The sequence below is a fragment of the Pristis pectinata genome, chromosome 3 (genome assembly GCF_009764475.1).
Source record: "Pristis pectinata isolate sPriPec2 chromosome 3, sPriPec2.1.pri, whole genome shotgun sequence".
Taxonomy (NCBI): Eukaryota; Metazoa; Chordata; class Chondrichthyes; order Rhinopristiformes; family Pristidae; genus Pristis; species Pristis pectinata.
Window position 1 is genome coordinate 81,507,122 of NC_067407.1, and position 24,258 is coordinate 81,531,379.

Here is a 24,258-nt window from a genome sequence, read left to right on the forward strand (position 1 = left end):
GAAGGTGCTGTTTCGAAGGCCTGCAGTCATTTTTCAGGTGACAAGAAAATAATGTTTCTGACATAAAATCTGAAAAATAAAGTGTTTGACACAGAGAATGGCTATTCAGCCCATCGTGCCCTCTGCTGGTCAAAACTGGCCCACCTACCCTGATCCCACCTTCCAGCACTAGGTCCATAGCTCGACAGGTGACAGCTCTTCAAGTGCACATCCAGCTAATCTCTAAGTCTGTTGAGGGTTTCCGCCTCCAACCCTTTCAGGCAGTGAGTTCCAGACCCCACCACACTCTTGAGCGCAAAAAAAAACTTTCCACATCTCCCCTCTCATTCTTCTTCCATTCACTTTAAATCTACGACCATAGATTTTGGCCCCATGATAAAGCAAATACATCGTCCTTACTTACCCTTTCTGGACCCCTTGTAGTTTTATACATCTCACTTAAGTCTACCTTCAGCATCCTTTTCCAAAGAGATCAACCCCAGCTTATTGATTTTATTCATTATAGCAACAACTTTCCAACCCAAGCAATGTCTGTGTAAATCTCCTCTGCACCCTCTGCAGTGCAATGTCCTGAGCAGAACTCTGTGCAGTATTCAAACTGTGGTCTAACTAGTGTTGAATACAGTGCCACATAATGTGCCCAGTCTTGTATTTCATCTCGCACTTCTGGTAAGTTTGAGAAGATTATAGGTGAAGGCCTATTTCTGATGGGACCTGGAAGACTGAGACAGGACTGCATTGGCAACAGAATTGTGAGCCAAAAGCAGCTACGCTGTATGAGACCCTGTCGAATTGATGACACCATGTTGGTGGCTGACTGCGCTGCTGCTCCTTTTGTCATCTGCGTGGTGTGACTGTCTGGTGGCTGACTGCGCTCCTGTTCCTTTTGCCTTCTGCGTGGTGTGACTGTCAGCCATCTGCCCCAAATCTCCTTGATGACGTTGTGGGAAAATTTGCACAGTTTGCACTGTGTAGCCATTCTAAAAAACCTCAGCCAGACCTTGTTTCAGAGGGATCCTGTATCTATCCACAGGTCAGAAGATTGGCCTCAACATGCCTTGCATGTGTTCCATAGACACCCACAATTCCTCATAAGCATTAGCTCCAAAGAATAAAATAAAAACAGAAAGTGCTGGAAATACTCAGCAGGTCAGGCTGCATCCGTGGGAAGAGAAACAGAGTTAACGTCTCAGGTCAGAACTGGGAAGGAGACAAAAGAAACTTGATAAGCTGCAGAGTGGGTGGGGGAGAGGGGGTTTCTCTGATAGGATGACCATGGGGATAAGGTTATATACGTATAAGGAAAGGACCAAGAGGATATGGTTATCTGGTCATTGAGTGAATGGGACAACGAACAAAATGCTGGAGGAACTCAGCAGGTTAGGTAACAACTGATGCTGCCTGACTTGCTCCTCCAGCATCTCGTTTGTTGCTCCAGGTTCCAGCATCTGCGGTCTCTTGTGTCTCCATTGAGTGAATGGGAGCAGCTAGAGAGTGAGGACAGACAAAAGAGCAGAGACAAAGGACTGTAGGAGTTGCAAAATGCAGAGCAGGAAGACGTGCCCAGCAGGTGAGGCTGGGCATGTCCTCCACTCCAAAGAATAACTTTGATTAACTCCACATTTTTTTTGGATGAATATGAAGGGAGTATGAAAGGCTTATTGGCCCTATGTGTATGGCCAATAAGCCATTGTGGCCTTCCATTCATCAATTCATCACTCCTTTCAAGCTGATGTCAGTCACTGAGTAAGAGGCACTCCAGCTTATCAAGACATTTATCCCTAGGTTTCCACATTGATGTTAAGTTGATTGACTTGTGTTGTTGATGTTCCAATTGACAACACATCATTGCCACCCTCTGCCCTCACGAGTACAGCTTGTCTGCTACAGGTACAGGTATTGCTATCAATGGGAACTTTTGGGAACTTTTAAACCCACCTGGAAGTCAACTGTTCATTGAAATAATGCAGAAAGTCAGTGCCGGGTTTATTGTCAAATGCACAAGTACATGTATGCAAAGGTGTGATTAAAAGCTGACTTGCAGCTGCATTACAGGGACATATCATATAAGCAGAATTCAGAAGAAAACCAAAATTAAACATTATACACAATTTTTGCAAGAAAGGGTACAATTAGAGCAAAAAAAAACAAGCTCTATTGTAGTGCAAAGTGGTCATAGCGTTGCTGGACTGAGATAGTGAATAGGATTATACAGGTTGGTTCAAGGGAACCGAACGGTTGAAGTGAAGTAGCTGTTCTTGGTGGTGTGGGACTTCAGGCTTCTGTATCTCCTGACTAATGGTAGCTGTGAGAAGATGACGTGGCCCAGATGGTGGGGATCTTTGATGATGGATGAGAACCATTGTTGGATCTTTTAATTTATTCATCTTTTGGAATTGGGACTTTACTGGCAAGACCAGCATTTATTGATCATCTCTAAATGCCCTTGAGAAGGTGGTGGTGAGCTATCTTCTTCAACTGTTGCAATCCTTCTGATGTAGTTGCTTCCACAATGCTGTTGGGGAGTGAGTTCCAGGATTTAGTTCCAACAGTAGTGAAGGAGCAGTGATATATTTCCAAGTCAAGATGGTATGTGACTTGGAGGGGAACCTGCTGGTGGTGGCGTTCCCATGTTCCTGCTGCCCTTGTCCTTCTTGATGGTGTAGGTGGTGAAGGCTTTAAGTTTAGGAGGTGCTGCTGGAGTAGCCTGGGTGGGTAACTGTGGTGCATTTTGTAGATGGCACACACTGCAGCCGCAGTGTGCTGATGGTGGAGGAAATGTGAAGTCAGGTTGTGGATGGAGTGCCAATGATGTGGGCTGCTTTGTCCTGGATGGTGTCGAGCTTCTCAAGTGTTGTTGGAGCTAACTACACTCATCCAGGTAAATGGAGGGTATTCTGACTCTGCTACTAACTCATGACTTGGTGTGAGGCTTAGGGATGCCACTCAATGCAGAATACCCAATCTCTGGCCTGTTCTTGTAGCTGCAATGCTTGTTTACTTAATCCAGTTAAGTTTCTGGTGATTGGTGACCACCCAGGATATTGATGGGGAGGGACTGGGTAATATAATGCCGTTGAATGACAAGGGTAGGTGGTAAGGCCATCTCCTGTTGGACTGTTGCCTAGACTTGTGTGGCAAGAAAGGGGACAGTTAGAGCAAAAAAAAACAAAGTCCATTGTAGTGCACAAAGTGGTCATAGTGTAACTTGCCATTTTTCAGCCCATGCCTGAATGTTGCCCAGGTCTTTCTCCATGTCAGCATGGACTGCTTTTTCTGATTAGGGAGTCGTGGAAGTTGAAAAAGTAGCAAAATAGAGATGACAGAAGAATTACCATAGAAGAGCCTAGAAACTTTGGTGACATTAGGGATCCGAACTCAAAGTGAAAAGCATGGCAAACTTGTCAGTCTTATCATTGGGTCCTTTAGATACTGAATACAGTTTCCACTGCTACTCCAAGATTTCCCCCGATGGGAGCTTTATTCTAGTCTGGTGACTGCTTTCTGAGGCAGAACCTTTGGAACGATCGACTTGGTGACTTGGGATGTGGGGTGGGCTCGATTTATTAGAGGAGCAGTTTGGGATGGGGGGTGTATGTTGGGAATAGGGTTAAAGAAGGGCAGCATTGACTGCAGCAGACCCTGGACAACAGCCAAGCCTGTAATAAATGGATACACTTTCTGATAACTTATGAAGCAGAGACCGTCTTCATATGATGTCTCCTTGTGTCTCTCTAAGGTTCCACAAGCCTGGTAGCAATGAAGTATGTACTGGGCTTCATCATAATTACTGTGGGACTCTGATGTAATTTTATAACAAAAGCTTCTGACTTTGAAAGAATCACATTAAAAATATTCTCATTTTTGCCAATTACTGCTTGGACCCAGGTTCAACACATCAATGCAGATTTTCTTTGAAAACAAATGGAAGAAGCCATCTGTGAACATGGCCAATGGGAACGCAAGTAATGCAGAAATGGACGACAACAGCAACTGTGATGCCACTGTGGTCTTACTGAAGAAAGGTAGGAGCCAGGCTTTAAAGCACAGTAAATTGTTCATCTTTTAAGGGCGGCACGGTAGCATAGCGGTTAGCGCAACGCTATTACAGCGCCAGCGATCGGGGTTCGATTCCTGTCGCTGTCTGTAAGGAGTTTATACGTTCTCCCGTGTCTGCGTGGGTTTCCTCCGGGTGCTCCGGTTTCCTCCCACATTGCAAAGACGTACGGGTAGGTTAATTTGGGTTTAAAATGGGCGGTGCGGACTCGTTGGGCCGGAAGGGCCTGTTATCACGCTGAAAATAAAATTTTAAAAAAATTTTTTAAAAATTTAAATTTAAATTCACAATTCACAGAAATTTTCAGCAGATTTGCATCACGCATCTTAGAAGCTACTTAAGTACAATAGCAATCCATGAGAGATTTTCAAGAGGCTCTTGAGGATGTGGAAGGAGGCAGCAGAGAGGACTGTTCAAAACTGCAAGGCAGAAACGAGTTTGGCCTTGGGGAGAAGTGTGGTCATGGTGCAACTCACTGAATTTATATGGTTCCCTTAGTCCCTGTAACACAGATATCCAAGAACCTTTGAATGTCTCAGCTGTGCTTCCATTGCTGCCCCTCTGGTCCTTGAGCCGGGATCTTCTGACTTGAGCAAAACCATCAAGGCTGGCACTCAAGTGCAGTTCCAAGGGAGTGCTTCACTGCCAGAGGTGCCTCATTTTATATGAGATTTTAAATTGAAGCACTGGCTGCCCTCTTTGGAGGATGTTAAAGCTCCCTTGGCACTGTTTCAAAGAGCAGGGATGTTATTTCTGGTGCCCTGGTCAATAAAGGTTATTTGGTCAATACCATGTTGCTGTTTGTGGGATCTTGCTGTGCACAATTTGGCTGCTGCCTTTCCCACATTTCAACAGTGTAATCACCTTGCATTGTTGACACTTTGGGATATGCCAAAAGGGATACCAGTCAAAAAGAAGAGCGGCAGGGTAGTGGGATTAGCTGGATTGTTAGTCAGCCTGGACTCAATGGGCCAAACGGTCTCCTTCCAAGCCATAACCATCGAGCCATTCTATTGGTGACCATAAGCTTGGTCAGAAGGATGGTTGTTGAAGTTTGAGTGGAAAGTAGGAGATAGCTCTGTAGAGCAATGGAGTTGATTGAATTGAAGGTATAGCTACTATTTGACAGCCAGCGTTCAATGGGAAGTTTCTACCTGCTACACTCCCTCTGTAAAGGTCACACATAGTCATGTAGGTCTGTAACAGGAAGTCTCAGATGTAAAGTCTTCCATCTCTCAGCCCCAATTGTCACCAAATCCACCATCTATTGTTTTCAAAGAGACGTTGCAAGCCCAGTGAGCAGGCGGGATTTCTGCTCCTACTCTCAAGACATCTCCACTGCTCCTCTCCACTACTGAAGCTGCCCACAACAAAACATTGAATTGGGCTTGGTGGTGATTCTGTGCATTGGCCCAGTGGCTTGTGTCGAGGCTTGCACAGGTGCTGGTGCAGGGCATGGGACATTTATACCGAGCTCAGGAAAAATCTTTAAAGGGCCTTTAAAGCATCGTATTTTTAAAAGAGCAAGTGTTGCCACGGACATGCTTCAGGTGGTTCAATTTTGAGAGAACCCTTCCAACAGTGGAAGACCATGCTGCGCGTTTCTTCAGGGAAACCAAGAGTGCTTAGGTAACAAGGACACTAATGTGAGATTACAATCTGTAAACAATGGCCCAGCAGAAACCTTTGGCTTTGCCTGCCAAAGGGACAGCAGGCAGCTTGTCCTGGCTCTTTTAAAGTGCTATTCAATCTGTTCTGCTCCTCTTGTGCTTTATCCACTTTTTAAGTATTTACCCACTGCCCTTCTGAAAGTCACAAATGAACACACTTCCATCATTCTTCTAGAGAGTGCATTTCAGACCACAACCAGTCACCAAAAGGGGAAAACACTCATCGAGCCGCTGGAGTTTTTGCCATTTATCCAACGTATGCAGTCCTCCAGTTACTGACCCTCCAGTGACTGGGCACAGTCCTACTCTGACATAATCCTTCATAATTTTAAACACCTCTGTTAAATCTCCCCTTAACAACCTTTGATCTAGACAACAATCCCAGCTTCTCTGGTTGTACACAGGCTAAACGCCCTCTTGCCTGAAATTTTATTATCAGACAGTGTGAATGATTCTTTCTGCTATCTCAACTTGTGATGAACATTGCTGGACTCAACTGAAGAGCTACGCCTAATGACTTGGTGTAGGGGAACATTCCCTTAAGTAAGGAAAATTGAGTTATTTCCCTTATCCAGCCTCCAGCAAGCTTCCTGCCTGGAGCTTCTACCATCAGCCACTTCCAGATGCAGGTTATAACACAGAAGGGTGGGAAGAGGTACATTATGGCTTGTCTTTTATCAGTGCCTTTGTTAACATAACTTCTCTTTGTCATGAGGCACACATAAGTGGGGAGAAAAATGGACATTTGGAAGAAATGTGCCAAGGAATGGTATAAAGTCATAAGGTGCATTGACAAGGTGAATGCACGCAGCTTTTTCCCCAGGGTCGGGGAATCAAAAACTAGAGGGCATAGGTTTAAGGTGAGAGGGGAAAGATGTAAAAGGGATCTGAGGGGCAACTTCTTCTCACAGAAGGTGGTGTGTATATGGAGTGAGCTGCCAAAGGAAGTGGTTGAGGCAGATACAATGACAGCATTTAAAAGACATTGGGACAGGTACGTGGATAGGAAAGTTTTCGAGGGATATCGACCAAATGCGGGCAAATAGGACGAGCTTAGATGGGCATCTTGGTTGGCATAGACGAGTTGGGCCAAAGGACCTTTTCCGTGGCTTATGGCACTATGACTGATGGGTGACTTTGAAGAACCCTCCTGCCTTGGCAGCCTACATCCTAACTAAAGGAGGGTGTGTAGAGTTATGAAGCGTCACTAGTTTGAGGAAGTAGACACAGCCTTGGGAAATTAAAGAGCAATGGCGGCCATTCTACTGGCGAGTGTGACACTGGTGAAAGGGTTAACACAGCCTGCCTCTCCTTTACAGCCAACTTCTCCCGTAACTCATCGGTGCTCATGGTGGATGAACTGCTCTCGGCGTACCCACACCAGCTGTCTTTCTCCGAGGCCAGTCTCAGGATCATGATAACCAGCCACTTTGGACCCAAAACCAGGCTGAGCATGGCCAGTCGCATGCTCATCAATGAGGTAATTGGGAAAAAAAACAAACTTGCATTTATATGGCACCTTTCACCTCTCAGGAAAATCCCGGCTATTTTACAGCCAATTATGTACCTTCGCTGTGGTGAGGCAGGAATTGACTCCTGCCAGCTACAGAAGGTATCAGGTGGAGAAACTTGGGTTGCGAGATTCTACCTGGCAACAGGTAAGACAGAAGCCTGCCTGTGTTTGTATTACAGCCCCAAGCCCAAGGTGCACACACGTGCCCACAAACAGTGAAGTTGTTGATCAGACAAAAGTAAATTTTAAATAAGATAAGCCTATTCAGTCCATTGGGTTCACTCTTTCCAGTTACCAATTATGGTCCCTCATATCACGGTCTAGCCTAGCTTCACGAGAAAAGGGATATTAAAACCAAGTGGGCACAGGTAGGAAATTTAAGGGGATCTGAGGGGTAAGGTTTCTTTTACACAGAGGGCGGTTGATATCTGGAACGTGCTGCCAGTGGAGGTGGTAGAGTCAGTACTATCACTGCACTTAATAGGCATTTAGAGAGACACTTAAATAGACAAGGCATAGAATAATACGGTCCGATACGGTACTGTTACAGTGAAGGTAGGTGACTCAGTCTTGGTCCCTGTGGTGTAGGCATGGCAGCAGATTGTCTCTGTGAGGAAGAGGGCCAGGCCAGCTATATGGTGTTGATACAGTAGTGTGGACAGACAGTATGGAGCAGCCCTGTGTCCGATTGGCAATGATTTATTGCTGGAGCTGACAAGAGCAGATTGGGGGGTATTGAGCCAATCAGAATTGTATGCAGACCTCACCTCTTATTGGTGTTTCTATGATTTTTTCCGCTGTAAGGAATGTGCGGTAACATGATGCAAACATGCAAACTATTGTGGGTTTCCCCCAGCATCCATCTCTGGGTCATCGTGATTCTCCTACTTGACCAAACCCCCCAAACTTGATTTGCAGTCCCAACCCATGTAACCGAGTGAGGGTTTGCATCTGTTAGAGGTTCATGTCGGGGCTACAAGTGTTAAAGTGAGTTGAAGCAACATGGGAAAGCCAGTGTGGCACCTCACATGCAGCCTGCTATAGCAAGTGCACTTCACGCCCTTGTGCTCTGCCGGTCTCTGATGGTCATGGCAAATCATTAATGCCGGTTGACTAATACAGGTCAGCAATAAAAATGTGGGCAGTATGTGCCCGGTGAGCAGTCCTGTTATTTGCAAGGGGGAACCCTGTCCAGTCTTTGGCTGTGATCCATTAAAGTAATTAAATTCCAAACCTTTTCCAATGTGATCTTTATTAGATCAGAAAGACATACAGTTTAGCATTCTTCTCATTTACCTGGGCAGTTATGATGGTTTTCTTTTACTTTAAGTTCTTCTTTCTGAAACTTTAAGCAAATCAGTCCTGGCCGAAATCGCCAGTCCGTGTTGTAATTGGGGCAAACGGCTGTTTTCACGTCCGCTGTGTTTGCAGAGACAAAGGCTAATCAGCAGCAAGACCGTTTCTAATGGAGAACCCGAGGTTTCCATTAAAATGCCCGGCAAGCACAACATGGAGAACGGAACTGGGCCGAGCTGCTCAGCGGAGAGGAGCGTGAGTGGGCAGTGGAGGGAGGAGGACAGGGCTGAGGCCAGCAATGAGAGGGAGGCTGAGAACGAGGACAACCAGAACAATGAAAATGACGAAGAGGAAGAGGAGGAGGAGGAAGGTGAAGGGCCGTACGTGCCATTCCACTTACCTGGTGAGTGGGCAGGAGGAGGGAGAGGGCCTTGTGGTCCCTTTGCAAAGTGCCTCTTTGTTTACAACAGCAAATCTCACTTCATTCTCCATTATTAATCCAACGTAATCTCAGACAGACAGGTGACACTCTGTGGACCTCTGAAAGAACTACCACTATCTGATTCCCATTCCAGTTGCCAACATGCTTCCACCCTGTGTTATGGTCTTCCCAACACCACCCAGAAGCTCTTGGTCTCTCAGCCCCAGCCGCAAGTCCATTCTCTCAGCTTCGCTCTTCCCTCCACATCAGGGTGCTGCATGATTCATGACCCAAGTTAATTTTTGGGGAGGCAAAGTGATGCAGCAAGTTGAGCCACTGCCTCACGGGACCAGAGACCCAGGTTCAATCCTGACCCCCGGTGCTGTCTGTGTGGAGTTTGGACGTTCTCCCTGTGTTTGCGTGGGTTTCCTCCGGCTGCTCCGGTTTTTTCCCACACCCCAATGACATACGGGTTGGTAGGTTAATTGACCACTGTATATTGCCCCCAGTGTGTAGGGGAGTGGTAGAATCTGGGAGGAGTTGATGAGAATGTGGGGAGATAAAAAAAAGTGGGATTAATGTAGGCTTATTGTAAATGGGTGGTGGGTGGTTGATACTAGAGAAACAATCCTGAAGAAGGGTCCTGACCCAAAACGTTGACCGCCTGCTTTTCTCCACGGATGCTGCCTGGCCTGCTGAGTTCCTCCAGCATCATCGTGTTTTTCATCAGTGGGTGGTTGATGGTCGGCGCAGATTTGAAGAGCTGCAGGTCTCATGTTGTGCTGCATCTCTCTGTAATGCTGTGACTCTAATTTTGTGAGAGTGAAGAGGGACCCAGATAGTCCACGCCTGCCTTTTCCAAAGCTGTTGCATGTGCAGACTGTCCACTGTGCTTTACTGTTCACAGTTTTGTTAGGTTCACTGCACAACTACTGGGTGGAGGGGTGGCTGTGGGGGAGACCAGTCAGGGAGAGAGGGATATTCACCTTTGCAAGAGGCACTGTGGTTAACACTTGTGAGTTATGGTTGGGGCAGTGGTGTGCTGCCCAGGATGTCACCAATCAGGCTGGAGCTGGCTTATCTGAAGATGTCCACGTGAGGCTCCTGCTTCAGGTGAGGCTGAGCAGGCAGCCAGCGAGAGTTATTCATCCCTCCCCCCTCACCTGGTTCCACCTATCACCTGCCAGCCCCTGTCTCACCCCTCCCTATCCCTTCTCTGTACTGGCTATCTCCCCTCCACACTCTCAGTCCTAATACAGGGTCTTGACCTGAAACATTGACGATCCCTTCGCTTCCACAGACGCTGTCTGACCTGCTGAGTTCTTCCAGCAGTTTGGTTTTTGAACAAAAACTGAGAACGTACTCAGTGAGCTTGCAAAGGAAGTTGTGGTAAAACTGCTGGAACTGTGTTACAAAATGTCCTTGTTTTAAAAGCCAACCACACACATCTGCTTCACTCAATTTCCACCTCCAAATAATTGACGGGCAATGTTCATTGTTGTGCAATGTGTCATGTGATTCATTGCTCCCTGCCCATCATATCTGTAATCAGCTGACAGGCAGAAGTGTGACATTCACCAAATAAACTTAGTGGGAAATAGTACTAGGCAGATAGCATTGTAAATCCCGACAAATGTCTAAACAAAGATGCACTGAATATCCCTACATGTTGGGGTGTTTGCCTCATGGGTTTTCCCTGAGGTCTTGAATCAGTGTTGTATATGATAAAATACAAAGAGAAAATGCTGTGGAAACACTCAGCAGGTCAGGCAGCATCTGTGGAGAGAAAAACAGAGTTAATGTTTTGGGTCAATGCCCATTCATCATAATGAAAGCTGAGCTGCAGAGGCAGTGTTATTTCCTGACTGCAGTGTGCAGAGGATCTACTGCAGTAACTGACTAGCTTCCTTGTCAGCACACACAGCTACGACCTCTACAGTCTGGAAAGACAAGGTCAACAAGTACAAGGAACACTCTCACTTCACAGACCCCAGTCACGCAGCACCCAGACTTGAAATGTATCATCTATCCTTATTGTTGAGTCAGAATCCAAGAGGTCCCCACCTGGTGGCAGTGCCTGTTTCTGACTATGACCCTTATTTCTTCTGCTCTCTCCACAGTGGGAATGTGGGACGTAATAAAGTGGGCAATTGCATGGCCACTGTGTTTCCTGATGTACTTCACGATCCCGAACTGTGCCAAGCCTCGATGGGAGAAGTATTTCATGTTCACCTTTGTCGCAGCTACCTTGTGGATCGCAGTTTTCTCGTATGTGATGGTGTGGATGGTGAGTGGCTGGAAAGAATGGGTTTCCTCTGGTGCTTTCTTGGCTGGAGTGAAGGTGGTGACCCTTGGTGTAGTGCCCATTGGAATAGCTAATGACCAATCTCTCTGTGAAAGTTGCTGTTTCAAAACCAGAGTAGTAGTTAGCATAACGCTATTACAGCACCAATGACCCAGGTTCAATTCCAGCCGCTGTCTGTAAGGAGTTTGTACGTTCTCCACGTGTCTGCGTGGGTTTCCTCCGGGTGCTCTGGTTTCCTCCCACATTCCAAAGACATAGGGGTTAGGAAGTTGTGGGCATGCTACTGTTGGTCCCAGAGGTGTGGCGACACTTGCGGGCTGCCCCCAGAACACTCTATGCAAAAAAAAAGATGCATTTCACTGTGTGTTTCGATGTACATGTGACTAATAAAGATGTCTTAATTACCCAGCCTCAGGTGAGGTGGACAGTCCTCAGCCCGCTTCCATGCGTCCTTGCTGCACTCTTGAAAGATACAGCCAGGGGCTTTGAACCCCAGTCTCTGGGCAGTGGCCACTGTCCGCAATTGGACAAGCGGAGTTCAGATGGGGATGATGCTACCTCTCACTCTTAACTAGCCTGCCCCGCAATCACTGTCCATGTTCACACATGGAGAGCGGGCACTTGAACCAACACCAGAGGCCAGCTTATGGGTACCCACAATGAGTCAGGAAAGGACCAGTAAAAAAATTAGAAAGTAAATCTTCAAGGTGCATTTGCCAGAAACTCCTTTTGGCAGAGTGTGTTGTATGTAACTTCATGGTTGGAACACCTTCCAGCTCATTCAGTTGATCAGAATACACAGTTAGTCTGTTTCATCAACAGAGAATATGTTATCCTTCCTTCTCCCTTAATAGTCAATTGATCAAATCTGCACCTTGTGACTTTTGTTTGAACTTGATGTTCAGAGGCAGTTTGATTGCCTCACAATTTATGATAGCCACAGGCTAATGTTAAAACATGTTGTTGAATCAGCCAAATCATTGGCTGCCTCTGTGTCAGGACTCTCCCCATATCAAGAAGATGCTGGTATGCCATGAAGTCAAATCACTATTTCTTCAGTTGATGAGCCATCTCAGTGCACTCCCAGAGTCTCCCACTGTCTTCGGGGAACCCTCTGCTTTTCCCAGATTGCTGTTTGCTAACCTTCTAGTGAAATGGGTCCCACCGTCCCTTATAGCAAAGTAGGGGCTTCACCTAATTGTGTGACACGCATAAAACTGGACTTCCATTCTGTAAATTTCATACACTACACAGTGTTCTTGTGCTACATTCCCCTGTCTGAACACTGTCCATAGAACATAGAGCATAGAACAGTACAGTACAGGAACAGGCCCTGTGCCGACCATGATGCCAATTTAAACTGCACATGATCTATATCCCTCAATTACTTGCCTGTTCATGCGTCTGTCTAAATGTCTCTTAAACGTTGCTATCGCATCTTTCTGTGTAAAAAAGAAACTGGCCACATAAACCTCCTTTAAACTTTCCCCCTCTCACCTTAAAATCATGGCCTTTAGTATTTAACACTTCTACCCTGGGAAAAAGACTCTTACTGTCTACCCTATCTGTGCTTCTCATAATTTTACATATTTCTATCAGGTCTCCCCTCAGCCTCCGATTCTCCAGAGAAAACAACCCAAGTTTGTCCAACCTCTTGCCTTATAGCTAATCCTCTTTAGTCCAGGCAACATCCTGGTAAACCTCTTCTGCATCCTCTTAAAAGCTTCCAGTTCCTTATATTTTCAAGTATTTATTGAATCTGTACCATAACAGAACAATATATTTTATTAGCACATTTATAGGCACGACAGGTCTTCAGTTTGTTGGAGGCAGCGCTTATTTATAGTACAAAGGCTGGAGTAACCTGTTTCCATAGCTCAGTTCCATTTCTCACAGCAAGGGAATTATTGCACTGACTGGTGAAAATAGTGGCTGGAAGAGGAAGCATAAACATTTCTCAGGCAGGGAATTAATGGGATAGGGCTTAGTCCTTGAGAAATTAGCAGCACTCAGGGAATGTGCATGGGGGGCTATTTAAAATGATCAAAAGATGCATTTAGTTAAGGGAGAGGGGGTCTGGGATGAGATCTCATTGACACAGCTTCCAGGGCTTGCAGGAGCTGTTGGGGAAAATCAGGATCAAAACCTAGTGAGATGATTTCAACTTTGCACTTACACTTTCTCTGTCTTTGTTCTTTGGCAAGGTCATTTGAGAGCAAGGTCAAAGAGAGTTTGGAGAATTAGGTGCAAAGTTGAAGGACAGGACCTCCAAGGTTGCAATCTCAGGATTGCTACCCGTGCCACGAGCTAGTGAGGCTAGAAATAGGAGGATCATGCAGCTAAATACGTAGCTAAGGAATTGGTGCAGGAGGGAGGGCTTCATGTTTCTAGACAATTGGGCTTTGTTCCAGGGAAGGTGGGACCTGTTCCGACGGGACGGTTTGCACCTGAACTGGAGGGGGACTAACATTCTTGCGGGTAGGTTTGCTAGTGCTGCTCCGGGGGGTTTAAACTAGATTTGCAGGGGGAGCGGAACCAGAGTGTTAGAACAGATAGTGAGGTGGAGGAGGAAAAAGGTCATGCAAGGACTGCAGGTATCGACAGGAATCAAAGGGTTGTATGTGATAGAAATGTCCTCAGGTGCATCTATTTCAATGCAAGAAGTATTGTAGGTAAGGCAGATGAGCTTAGGGCGTGGATTGGCACGTGGCATTATGACATTATTGCTATTAGTGAGACCTGGTTGCAGGAAGGGCAGGACTGGCAGCTTAATGTTCGGGAGTTCCGTTGTTTCAGACGTGATAGAGGGGGAGGGATGAAAGGGGGAGGAGTGACATTACTAGTCAGGGAAAATATCACAGCTGTGCGTAGACAGGACAGCCCGGAGTGCTCGTCTACTGAGGCCATATGGGTGGAGCTGAGGAACAGGAAAGGTGTGGCCACACTAATAGGGTTGTATTATAGACTGCCCAATAGTCAGAGAGAATTGGAGGAACAAATCTGTAGTGAGATAGCAGACCAATGTAAGAAACAGAAAGTTTTAATAGTAGGGGCTTTTAACTTTCCACATATTGACTGGGACTCCCACACTGTGAAAGATCTGAATGGCTTGGAATTTGTCAAATGTGTTCAGGGAAGTTTTCTAAATCAATATATAGAGGTACCAACGAGAGAGAATGCAATACTTGATCTCCTATTAGGGAACCAGGCAGGTCAGGTGACAGAAGTATGTGTAGGTGAGCATTTTGGGTCCAGTGACCATAATGTCATTGGTTTCAAGTTAATTATGGATAAGGGCAGGTCTGGTCCTCGGGTTGAGGTTCTAAATTGGAGAAAGGCCAATTTTGTGGAAATGAGAAAGGATCTACGAAGAGTGGATTGGGATAAGTTGTTTTCTGGCAAGGACGTGCTCAGTAAGTGGAAGGCCTTCAAAGGCGAAATTTTGAGAGTGCAGAGTTTGCATGTTCCTGCCAGGATTAAAGGCAAAGTTAACAAGCAGAGGGAACCTTGGTTTTCAAGGGATATTGGCGATCTGGTTAAGAAAAAGAGAGAGGTGTATAGCAGGTATAGGCAACTAGGAACAAATGAGGTACTTGAAGAGTATAGAAAAAGTAAGAAAATAGTAAAAAAGGAAATCAGGAAGGCAAAAAGAAGACATGAGGCTGCTTTGGCAGGTAATGTGAAGGTAAACCCAAAGGGTTTCTACAAGTATATTAAGAGTAAAAGGATAGTAAGGGACAAAATTGGTCCCCTAGAAGATCAGAGTGGTTGTCTATGTGTGGAGCTTCAAGAGATGGGGGAGATCCTAAACAGTTTTTTTGCATCAGTATTTACTCAGGAAACTGGCATCGTGGATATGGAAGGAAGGGAAACAGACAATAGTGTCATGGAACATATAGAGATTAAAGAGGAGGAGGTGCTTGCTGCTTTACAGCGAATAAAGGTAGATAAATCCCCCGGGCCTAAGATACTTCCTCGGACATTGAGAGAGACTAGTGTAGAAATTGCAGTGTGGTGCCGGAGGACTGGAGGGTAGCTCATGTAGTTCCATTGTTTAAAAAAGGATCTAAAAGTAAACCAGGTAATTACAGGCCGGTGAGCCTGACATCAGTAGCGGGTAAATTATTGGAAGGTGTTCTGAGAGATCGGATATACAAGTATTTGGATAGCCAAGGGCTGATTAAGCATGGCTTTGTGCGTGGTAGATCGTGTTTAACGAATCTTGTAGAGTTTTTCGAGGAGGTTACCAAGAAAGTAGATGAAGGAAAGGCTGTGGATGTTGTCTACATGGACTTTAGTAAGGCCTTTGACAAGGTCCCACATGGGAGGTTAGTTCAGAAGGTTCAGACACGAAGTATTCATGGAAAGGTTGTAAACTGGATTCGAAATTGGCTGTGTGGGAGTTTCTCAGACTGGAGGCCTGTGACTAGTGGTGTGCCTCAGGGATCTGTGCTGGGTCCATTGTTGTTTGTTGTCTTTATCAATGATCTCGATGTTAATGTGGTGAATTGGATCAGCAAGTTTGCTGATGATACTAAGATTGGAGGCGTAGTGGACAGCGAGGAAGGCTTTCAAAGCTTGCAGAGGGAGCTGAACCAACTGGAAGAATGGGCCAGAAAATGGCAGATGGAATTTAATGCAGACAAGTGTGAGGTGTTGCATTTTGGAAGGACAAATCAAGGTAGGACATACACAGTAAATGGTAGAGCACTGAGGAGTGCAGAGGAACAAAGGGATCTGGGAGTTCAGATACATAATTCCCTGAAGGTGGCGTCGCAGGTAGACAGGGTTGTAAATAAGGCTTTTGGCGTCCTGGCATTCTTAAATCAATACATTGAGTATAGGAGTTGGGATGTTATGGTGAGGTTGTATGAGACATTGGTGAGGCCAAATTTGGAGTATTGTGTGCAGTTCTGGTCACCTAACTATAGGAAAGATATTTGTAAGATAGAAAGAGTGCAGAGGAGATTTACTAGAACGTTGCCGGGTCTTCAGGAGTTGAGTTACAGGGAAAGATTGAACAGGTTAGGACTTTATTCCTTGGAGCGCAGAAGAATGAGGGGTGATTTGATAGAGGTTTACAAAATTATGAGGGGTATAGACAGAGTTAATGCGAGTAGGCTCTTTCCACCTAGATTAGGAGAGATAAGTACGAGAGGACATGGCTTTAGGGTGAAAGGGGAAAAGTTTAGGGGGAACATTAGGGGGAACTTCTTCATTCAAAGAGTGGTGAGAGTATGGAATGGGCTGCCATCTGATGTAGTAAATGCGGGCTGACTCTTGAGTTTTAAGAATAAATTGGATAGATACATGGACGGGAGAGGTCTGGAGGGTTATGGACTGGGTGCAGGTAAACGGGACTAGCGGAATACCGTTTCAGCACAGACTAGAAGGGCCAAATGGCCTGTTTTCTGTGTGCTGTAGTGTTCTATGGTTCTATTTTTTTTTGCTGAAAGTGAAATCAAGCACTCCGGCTGAGATAGCAGAGGGGAGTACATGGTGTACTACATGCCTCTTGTTAGCTTCTGTTACCAGGGCCAGATGTCCTGGAAGCAAAGTGTTCATAAACAAGTCATGGACCTGGGAGGGAATTTAGGAATGTCACCCAAGATTTTAAAATGATCACCTTGAAGGAAAGTGGACACTGCTTCCAAGAGGTGTTGAACTGAGATTTTAGATCTTGGAATATTTTTTAACTACACATTAAATCATTGGAAATGGTTTATTAATCACAACTACAAGTACAAATCGTTAGAAATGGGAGATGCTGCTTAACATGTGACAAAAATCTGAGTATGTTGCAGTATTTTGATGTGTTAACTTGTTTTCTTTCATTTGTCAGCATTGGGGAAAGGAGTTTTTCCTGTATCAATATCAAGTGATCCCTGGTCATGTTAGATCCAGAGAAGGGAACTCTGAGGCAAGCTGAGAAAAAGAATCCTTTGGTGTAGTGATGACAATTAGTCACACCAGCTCGTGGGTGGAGTTGACAGTTTCTAGGAATTCTGTGCTATAGAGGCTTTGGTTGAGTATGGAAGGTTATAAATTGCAGCTGACAAGAGAAAATGTTCATTCTCAACTCTTTGGGATGAATTACTAAGAAGTAGAAGCAGGAGTAAGCCATAAAGTTCCTCTGGCCAGTTTAGCCATCCAATAGCTGATCCTCTTAAGTCCTCATATCTTGTCTGTCATCCATAATCAATTTGAAGGGCAATTTGAAACAGCTGGTAACTGTTGGCTTTGCTAACAATGCCCCTATCCCGTAAATGAACTTAAAGAACTTTACAGGATTAAGTTACTTCTTTGACTGACCATGGTTCCCACATTCAACGAATTTGCTTTTGCCTTCAACAAATTAAATTTGAGTTGATTTGTTTTGGCACTTCCAAATGTCCCTTCCAGAGTGCAAGTGTTAATCTTTTGCTGAACAGCTGTAACATGGTTTCCACTGTGCAGAGATTTTGCTGCACCCTCACCTTATTTATGATCTGATTCACTGCAAACTAGTGACATTGAGCAAGTCTGGGCCTAAACTCATCAGACTTGCGAAGAACGGGAGGTGATTTCATTCAGAAATGCAAGATTCTGACAGGGCAGAAATTCAAAGGCTGTTTTCTTTTGCTGTAGTGCTTAGAACCAGGGGGCTCAATCTCAAGATAAGCCATTGAGGAGAGATGAAGATCATATTTTTACTCCTGCTGCTACATAGAATTCTTTACCTTTGATAGTATGGATGCTAACCATGAGATATACTTAAAACTGAAATTGATTTTTTTTTGGACTCCAGGAAATGCTAAACCATTTCAGAGGGAAATTAAAAATGATGGTGTTGAGGTTCTGGAGTGACATAAGCCAGACTGCATAAGGGCATGAAATTGATGGGGGTTTTACAACAGTGCAGTAGTTTCATGTTTAGCATTGCTGACAGGAGGTTTCTTTTATTCTTTTATATAATGAACTCAATTTAATTACTCCACCTGCTGTAGTTTTATTTGATCATGCCTCGGGATCATTAGTCCAGAATTCTAGATGACTAATCCAGTAATGTAACCGTGGTTACATCCCGTGATTACACTGTGTAACTGGTGGCTCAACAGTGAGCAAGTCAATTTTTTGCTGGCTAACAATGTGAAAGAATCCTGTGTTCTACTACTAAGAGCAATGTGCTGTTGTCTAGGTCACAATAATCGGGTACACACTAGGAATCCCTGATGTCATAATGGGAATCACTTTCCTGGCAGCTGGAACAAGCGTACCAGATTGCATGGCCAGCCTTATAGTTGCCAGACAAGGTAAGCAGAGCGCAGCTGTCGTCACTGAGTCTTTTGGTGGCTGGTTTAGTTTACGTTGGTAAGTTAGTTTATGTTGTAGTGTGATTGTTTAGTTAATCCACAGTAAGTGTCCATCCATGTTTTCACATGTACATCGTGATGGATTTTTTTCTGTTAATGATAAGGAATGTCATAGGTCAAAGTCAAGTTTGTTGTCATATGCACAAGTATGCACAGGTGCAATGAAAAACTTACTTATGGCAGCGTCACATAGCTTCATTTAAGCATCATTCACAAGAAAAACAAAAATAAACATAAATTATACAATTTTTACAAGAAGGAACATAATTACAAGAACACAACCAGAACAAAAAAAAAGTCCAGATGTGGGGATTAGAGCACTTCTGGCACCCAGTGTCAGCCACCATCTCTCCCAGATTCATGTCTGCTGCAATCTGTTTTCACACTTAAAAACCCCCACTTGCAAAAGACATCTTACTGCTGACCTGCTGTGAACTCTGACATAATTAAGGCTCATAAAGCATCTTATAAACCTTGGCAACCTGACTCCAAATATCCAGGTAATTCTTTATGTTTTTGCTTCCTACAAACAACATTATGTCACATGACTTATATGTCCCCAGAGTTCAATGGAAGCTTTACTCTCGGAACAGTTCCCGTGTTGCTTGAACTGCTCCTTACTGTGGCTTACTGTCTGTATTTGTAAGCTACAGTGTGTGCAACTGAACAGCAACAGTAATGTAAATTTGGAATGTTATTAGTGTGGTTTGGTGAAATGTCCACAAAGCCAGAAACAAATCAATAAAAGATTTCGGGCTGCCATTGCAGCATATGCTGGCTAGTTCATGCAAACTGTTCTAACGTTACAACATGAAGAAGGTCATTGAGGAAAAAGTTAAACTCTAAGTTACCGTATATCTCAGTGTTTGAAGGATTGATGTGGGATATCACTTCTTCGAAAAATAATAAACCCATTCAACATAAAAACAGAAAGTACTGGAAGTACTCGGCAGGTCAGGCAGCATCTGTGGAGAGAGAAACAGTTAATATTTCAAGTTGATGAGTTTTCAGCTGAGCTAGGCCAAGTTAGAAGGTGGAGAGATGGATAGATCGTAGGGAATGCCTCTGATATTTCTGACGTAAGGTTATCGACCTGGAATATGAACTCTGATTTTCTCTCTCCACGGATGCTGCCTGACCTGCTGAGTATTTCCAATATTCTCTGTTTTTATTTTAGATTTCTAGGATCTGAGAGATTTTATTTTGCTTTTTGATACCCATTAACAACTCCTTTGTCACTAAGTCCCCTTGATTAGATGCACACTGTCCATTTAATTTTCCTTTCTGCATTCCCTTTATGGGTCCCTTTATTTATAATCTCACTCTCAATGGATGATCACTCCATCCTTCCTCTGCAAACTTAGTACATCTTCATGGAAAAGATTTGTGAAGCTTTTTAAGTGACTCAGTGAGTATGTGAGATTCTTTAAGCAGGACAACAAAAGCTAAATGGAAAACCATAGATACATTAACTGCATTGTGTGAGAATTATCAAGAGATTTGTTAACCTGAAAGGACTCTTGAAATATATCCTTAAACAGAAATATACATTTCTCACACCTCAAATGTAAAAGAAAATAGAAGACCCTAAACAGACTGCATGGATTCGGCCCTTCAAGCAGAAGTAAGCCCTGGAGCTAAGAGCACTCACTGAGAGCCTAGGGTTTGCTAGTAGATCTCAAGCCCTAGCCCCTCCGCTGAACCCCAATGGAAGAAGTTGAAGGCTCAGCCCACAGCCGAAGAATCAGCAGTCGTAAGCTGGAAGTGGATGGTCGCTCTCCAGGCTACTCTGGTCCCTCATGGGAGGCTCATCTAGAAGGTTAAGATGCATGGGGTCCATGGTGACTTGGCTGTTTGGATTCAAAATTGGCTTGCCCATAGAAGGGTAGTGGTTGATGGGTCTTGTCCCGGCTGGAGGTCCGTGACTCGTGGTGTTCTGCAGGGATCGGTACTGGAACCCCTGCTGTTATTGATGCATATAAATGATTTAGATGAAATCGTGGATGGGTGCGTTAGTAGGTCTGAAGATGACACAAATATTGGTGGCATTGTGAATAGTGTAGAAAGTTGCCAAAGGATACAGTGGGATATAGATCAGTTGCAGATATGGGCGGAGAAATGGCAGATGGAATTTAATCTGGGCAAGTGTGAGGTGGGTTGCACTTTGGGAGATGAAATATAAAGGGAAAATACACAGTTAATGCCAGGACTCCTAACAGCGTTGAGGTACAGAGGGGAGGGATCATGGGGTCCAAGTCCATAGCTCCCTGAAAGTAGCCGCACAATTTGATAGGGTGGTAAAGTTTAATGGCGTGATTGCCTTTATTAGTTGAGACAGTGAGTTCAAGAGTCAGGAAGTTATGTTGCAGCTTTATAAAACTCTGGTTAGGCCGCATCTGAAGTATTGCATTCAGTTCAACTCAACCTATTATATGGAGGCTTTGGAGAGGATGCAGAAGAGGTTTACCAGGATGCTGCCTGGATTAGAGGGCATGTCCTATAAGGAGAGGTTGGACAAACTTGGGTTGTTTTCTCTGAAGTGGCAGAGGCTGAGGGGAGACCTAATATAAGTTTATAAAATATGAGAGGCAGAGATAGAATAAACAGCTGGTACCTTTTTCTCAGGGACGAAATGTCTAATACCAGTGGATATGTATTTAAGGTGACAGGGGGAAAGTTCAAAGGAGATGTGCAGGGCAGTTATTTTTACGCAGAGAGTGGTGGGTACCTGGAATGTGCTGCCAGGGGTGGTGGTGGAGGCAGATACAATAGAGGTGTTCAAGAGGCTCTTGATTATGCAGAGAATGGGGAAATATGGACATTGTGTAGGCAGAAGGGATGAGGTGTCATTAGCTTAATTAGTTCGGCACAACATCGTGGGCCAAGGGGCCTGTCCCTGTGCTACGTTCTATGAGCAGCAACTCTTGCTGGTCTTTCTTGGACCCCAGTTCACAGTTCTCACCATGGTGACCTCAAGGATGCAGAGTTCCAAGAGTTTCCTCATGAAAGTAAACAAGAAATACAAGAAGGTTTATTATTGAGACAATCATCTCCTCACAAGACACCCAAGAAGTATTGAGAAAGATTATGAATTTGAATAGATGCTTGAAGTGTCCCTGCCATTGTTGAAGAAGAGCTGTCACTGAACATGACTGAAGTGATACTCTATTCTAATTCTTCCCTCAACATATTTGAAAACAATGAGATAATGAGAATATAATTTGGACGTTCTATAATAACTGACCTCTTCTGATGTCCACAGGCATGGGAGACATGGCTGTATCTAATTCTATAGGAAGCAATGTCTTTGACATCCTGATTGGACTTGGTCTACCCTGGACAATTAAGACGATTGTGGTGAATTACGGCTCATATGTAAGTCTTATGCTTAATTACTGAGTATTAAAAAAAGACACCATAGACATGTTTGAAAACTGCCTGACAGCATAGTTCACCAATTTGACCTGAGTTCCCTTTACTCTGTGACATTTTAGAGTGACACATAGTGCCCATCCCAAAACAAGAGACGTACCTTTTTACCTCACTGTCACTGAACCTGGAGGGACCTGAACCTTTGCTGCATCTGTATCTTCGCAAAGCAGTGTTTGTAATCTGGGCAACTCACAGGCTGCATGTGATGAATAATTATTTTTATTGTTAATGGGATTCAAAACTCTAGTAATGAGAGAACTGCTAAACTTGCCATTCTCACCCTTACCCAACTCAAAATCCACCCATCAGTTTTTAATGGAGACACAAGAGACTGCAGATGCTGGAATCTGGAGCAACAAACCATCTGCTGGAGGAACTCAGCGGTTCGAGCAGCATCTGTGGGAGGAAAGAAGTTGTCGACGTTTCAGGTCGAGGGTTTCTCAAAACATCAACAACCTGAAACATTAACATTTCCTTTTCTCCCACAGATGCTGCTTGACCTGCTAAGTTCTTCCAGCAGATTGTTTGTTGCATCAGTTTCTTAATCCTTATTTCCTGCAAGTTACAAGCATGAAAGATTCCTTCTCTCCATAAAATCTCAGCACTATTACCTTACCAAATCCTGCCCATTCTTGTTCCTCCCATTCCCTCCCCCATCCAGTCATTTCCCTCTTCAATCACTCTCAATAATTTTGGATTCTTCAATGATGATGAATACTCAATAACCAAAACTATTAAAGATGGAGGTAGAGCGATATCAAATCTCTTCATTCCACAGTTTCGTTCAGAGGCTCTCTTAGTGTAATTTAATCATTTTGTTGTTTTTGGAACCAGCATGTAGAGGTAAATCATGCAGTTTACATTCCTACTGAGGCAGAAAATCCCACCTTGCAAGGTCTTGGCCAAGAAAAATACTCACCAAAACCACTGTTGACATTCACCTACCATTTGCTGTGCAAGCCACAGAGCTGTGGACCAATAAGGCATTGCTCAATCACACAGAGCTTCATGCAAGTTTAGAGGATGACTTTGGCCAGAACCACAAGGACATGAAATCTTAGAGGAATTATGTGTGCATCGTACTCAACACCACTGCTAGTCTTTAGATGCAGCAAAATAAAATGTGGGAGGTTGCATTATGTTAATCTATATGTTGCGTACTACAGAATTACCAGCTTTGCACATGTGACGATATGGAGATGATCCCTGTAAAAGTGTGAAGTCCTTCGATTATTGACCATCTGTAGTCCAGATGGACCAGTTCTCCCATTATTAGAGCTTTGAATACCATTAACAATAAAATTAATTATTCATCAAGTGCAGCCTGTGAGTTGCCCAGATTACAAACACAGGTTTGCAAAGATACAGATGCAGAGCAAAGTTTCAGGTCCTTCCTGATTCAGTACTGCTCGTCACCAATGACAGATTCCTTTCAGCCTCCTACCTCCTCATGTTCCCATTGTCAGATACTCTGACCTCGCTTCTAATGTTCATTCATGAAGAATCTGTACCTGACCCAGATAACTAAATGCTTCCAGAACTTGTACCATGGAGTAGATTAACCAAGTGCCTCCCTGTGCAAAGCACTTCATATGCCACGAGGACTTGCCAAAAGATCGTGAAGAGTTGGTCTGCGATTTTCCAGTTGCTGCTTGCAAAGTATTGGATTATCTGAGCCATTATCCACAAAGTTGACGGGATAAATTGGAGGGAAAAATATAATTACTTTGCCATTGATTTTAAGTAAATGAGACTAAAGCTGAATTTTCACATTGTGCAACAGACACACTCTGGCAGAAATAACTTATTAAATCATCTAGTTTGAATGCAGTGAAATTTTCCAAAAGGAATATAAAAATATTTTCTTTTTTCAGTTATCGTTGAACAGTCGTGGACTTAAATATTCAGTGGGACTGCTGCTGGCTTCTGTTTTTGTGACAGTAAGTATTCAATCTGTCATGTTCAGACTGTTCTAGTGCCTGAGACCAGTGTCATTGCCCATTCAATGACACCGCTTTTTTTTGCCTTAAATTTTCCCTACCTTTGTGTTGTTGATGTCATCACAGCTGAATTTGTTGACTTCCTCTAAGAGATGATTCTAAGGCTTTGTTCTGTGGTTCATCAAACCTCGGTCAAAATCTTCTTACAAGTTTCAAATAAATCCATCCATATGCTTACAGAAATTCAGATTAATCGTCTAATTTCTCTGAAT

The 24,258-nt window shown here is 44.1% G+C and overlaps 1 protein-coding gene across 1 annotated transcript in view; it reads left to right on the forward strand.

Annotated features, from left to right (window-relative positions):
- Positions 1–24,258, forward strand: part of slc24a3 (solute carrier family 24 member 3) — a 299,931-nt gene that overhangs the window by 269,017 nt on the left and 6,656 nt on the right. Inside the window, exons 10-16 of the mRNA XM_052012278.1 lie at positions 3,889–4,025; positions 7,047–7,207; positions 8,672–8,939; positions 11,078–11,244; positions 18,440–18,554; positions 21,877–21,989; positions 23,921–23,986. Coding sequence (XP_051868238.1) covers positions 3,889–4,025; positions 7,047–7,207; positions 8,672–8,939; positions 11,078–11,244; positions 18,440–18,554; positions 21,877–21,989; positions 23,921–23,986 — 1,027 coding nt within the window. The remainder of the gene's footprint in view (positions 1–3,888; positions 4,026–7,046; positions 7,208–8,671; positions 8,940–11,077; positions 11,245–18,439; positions 18,555–21,876; positions 21,990–23,920; positions 23,987–24,258) is intronic.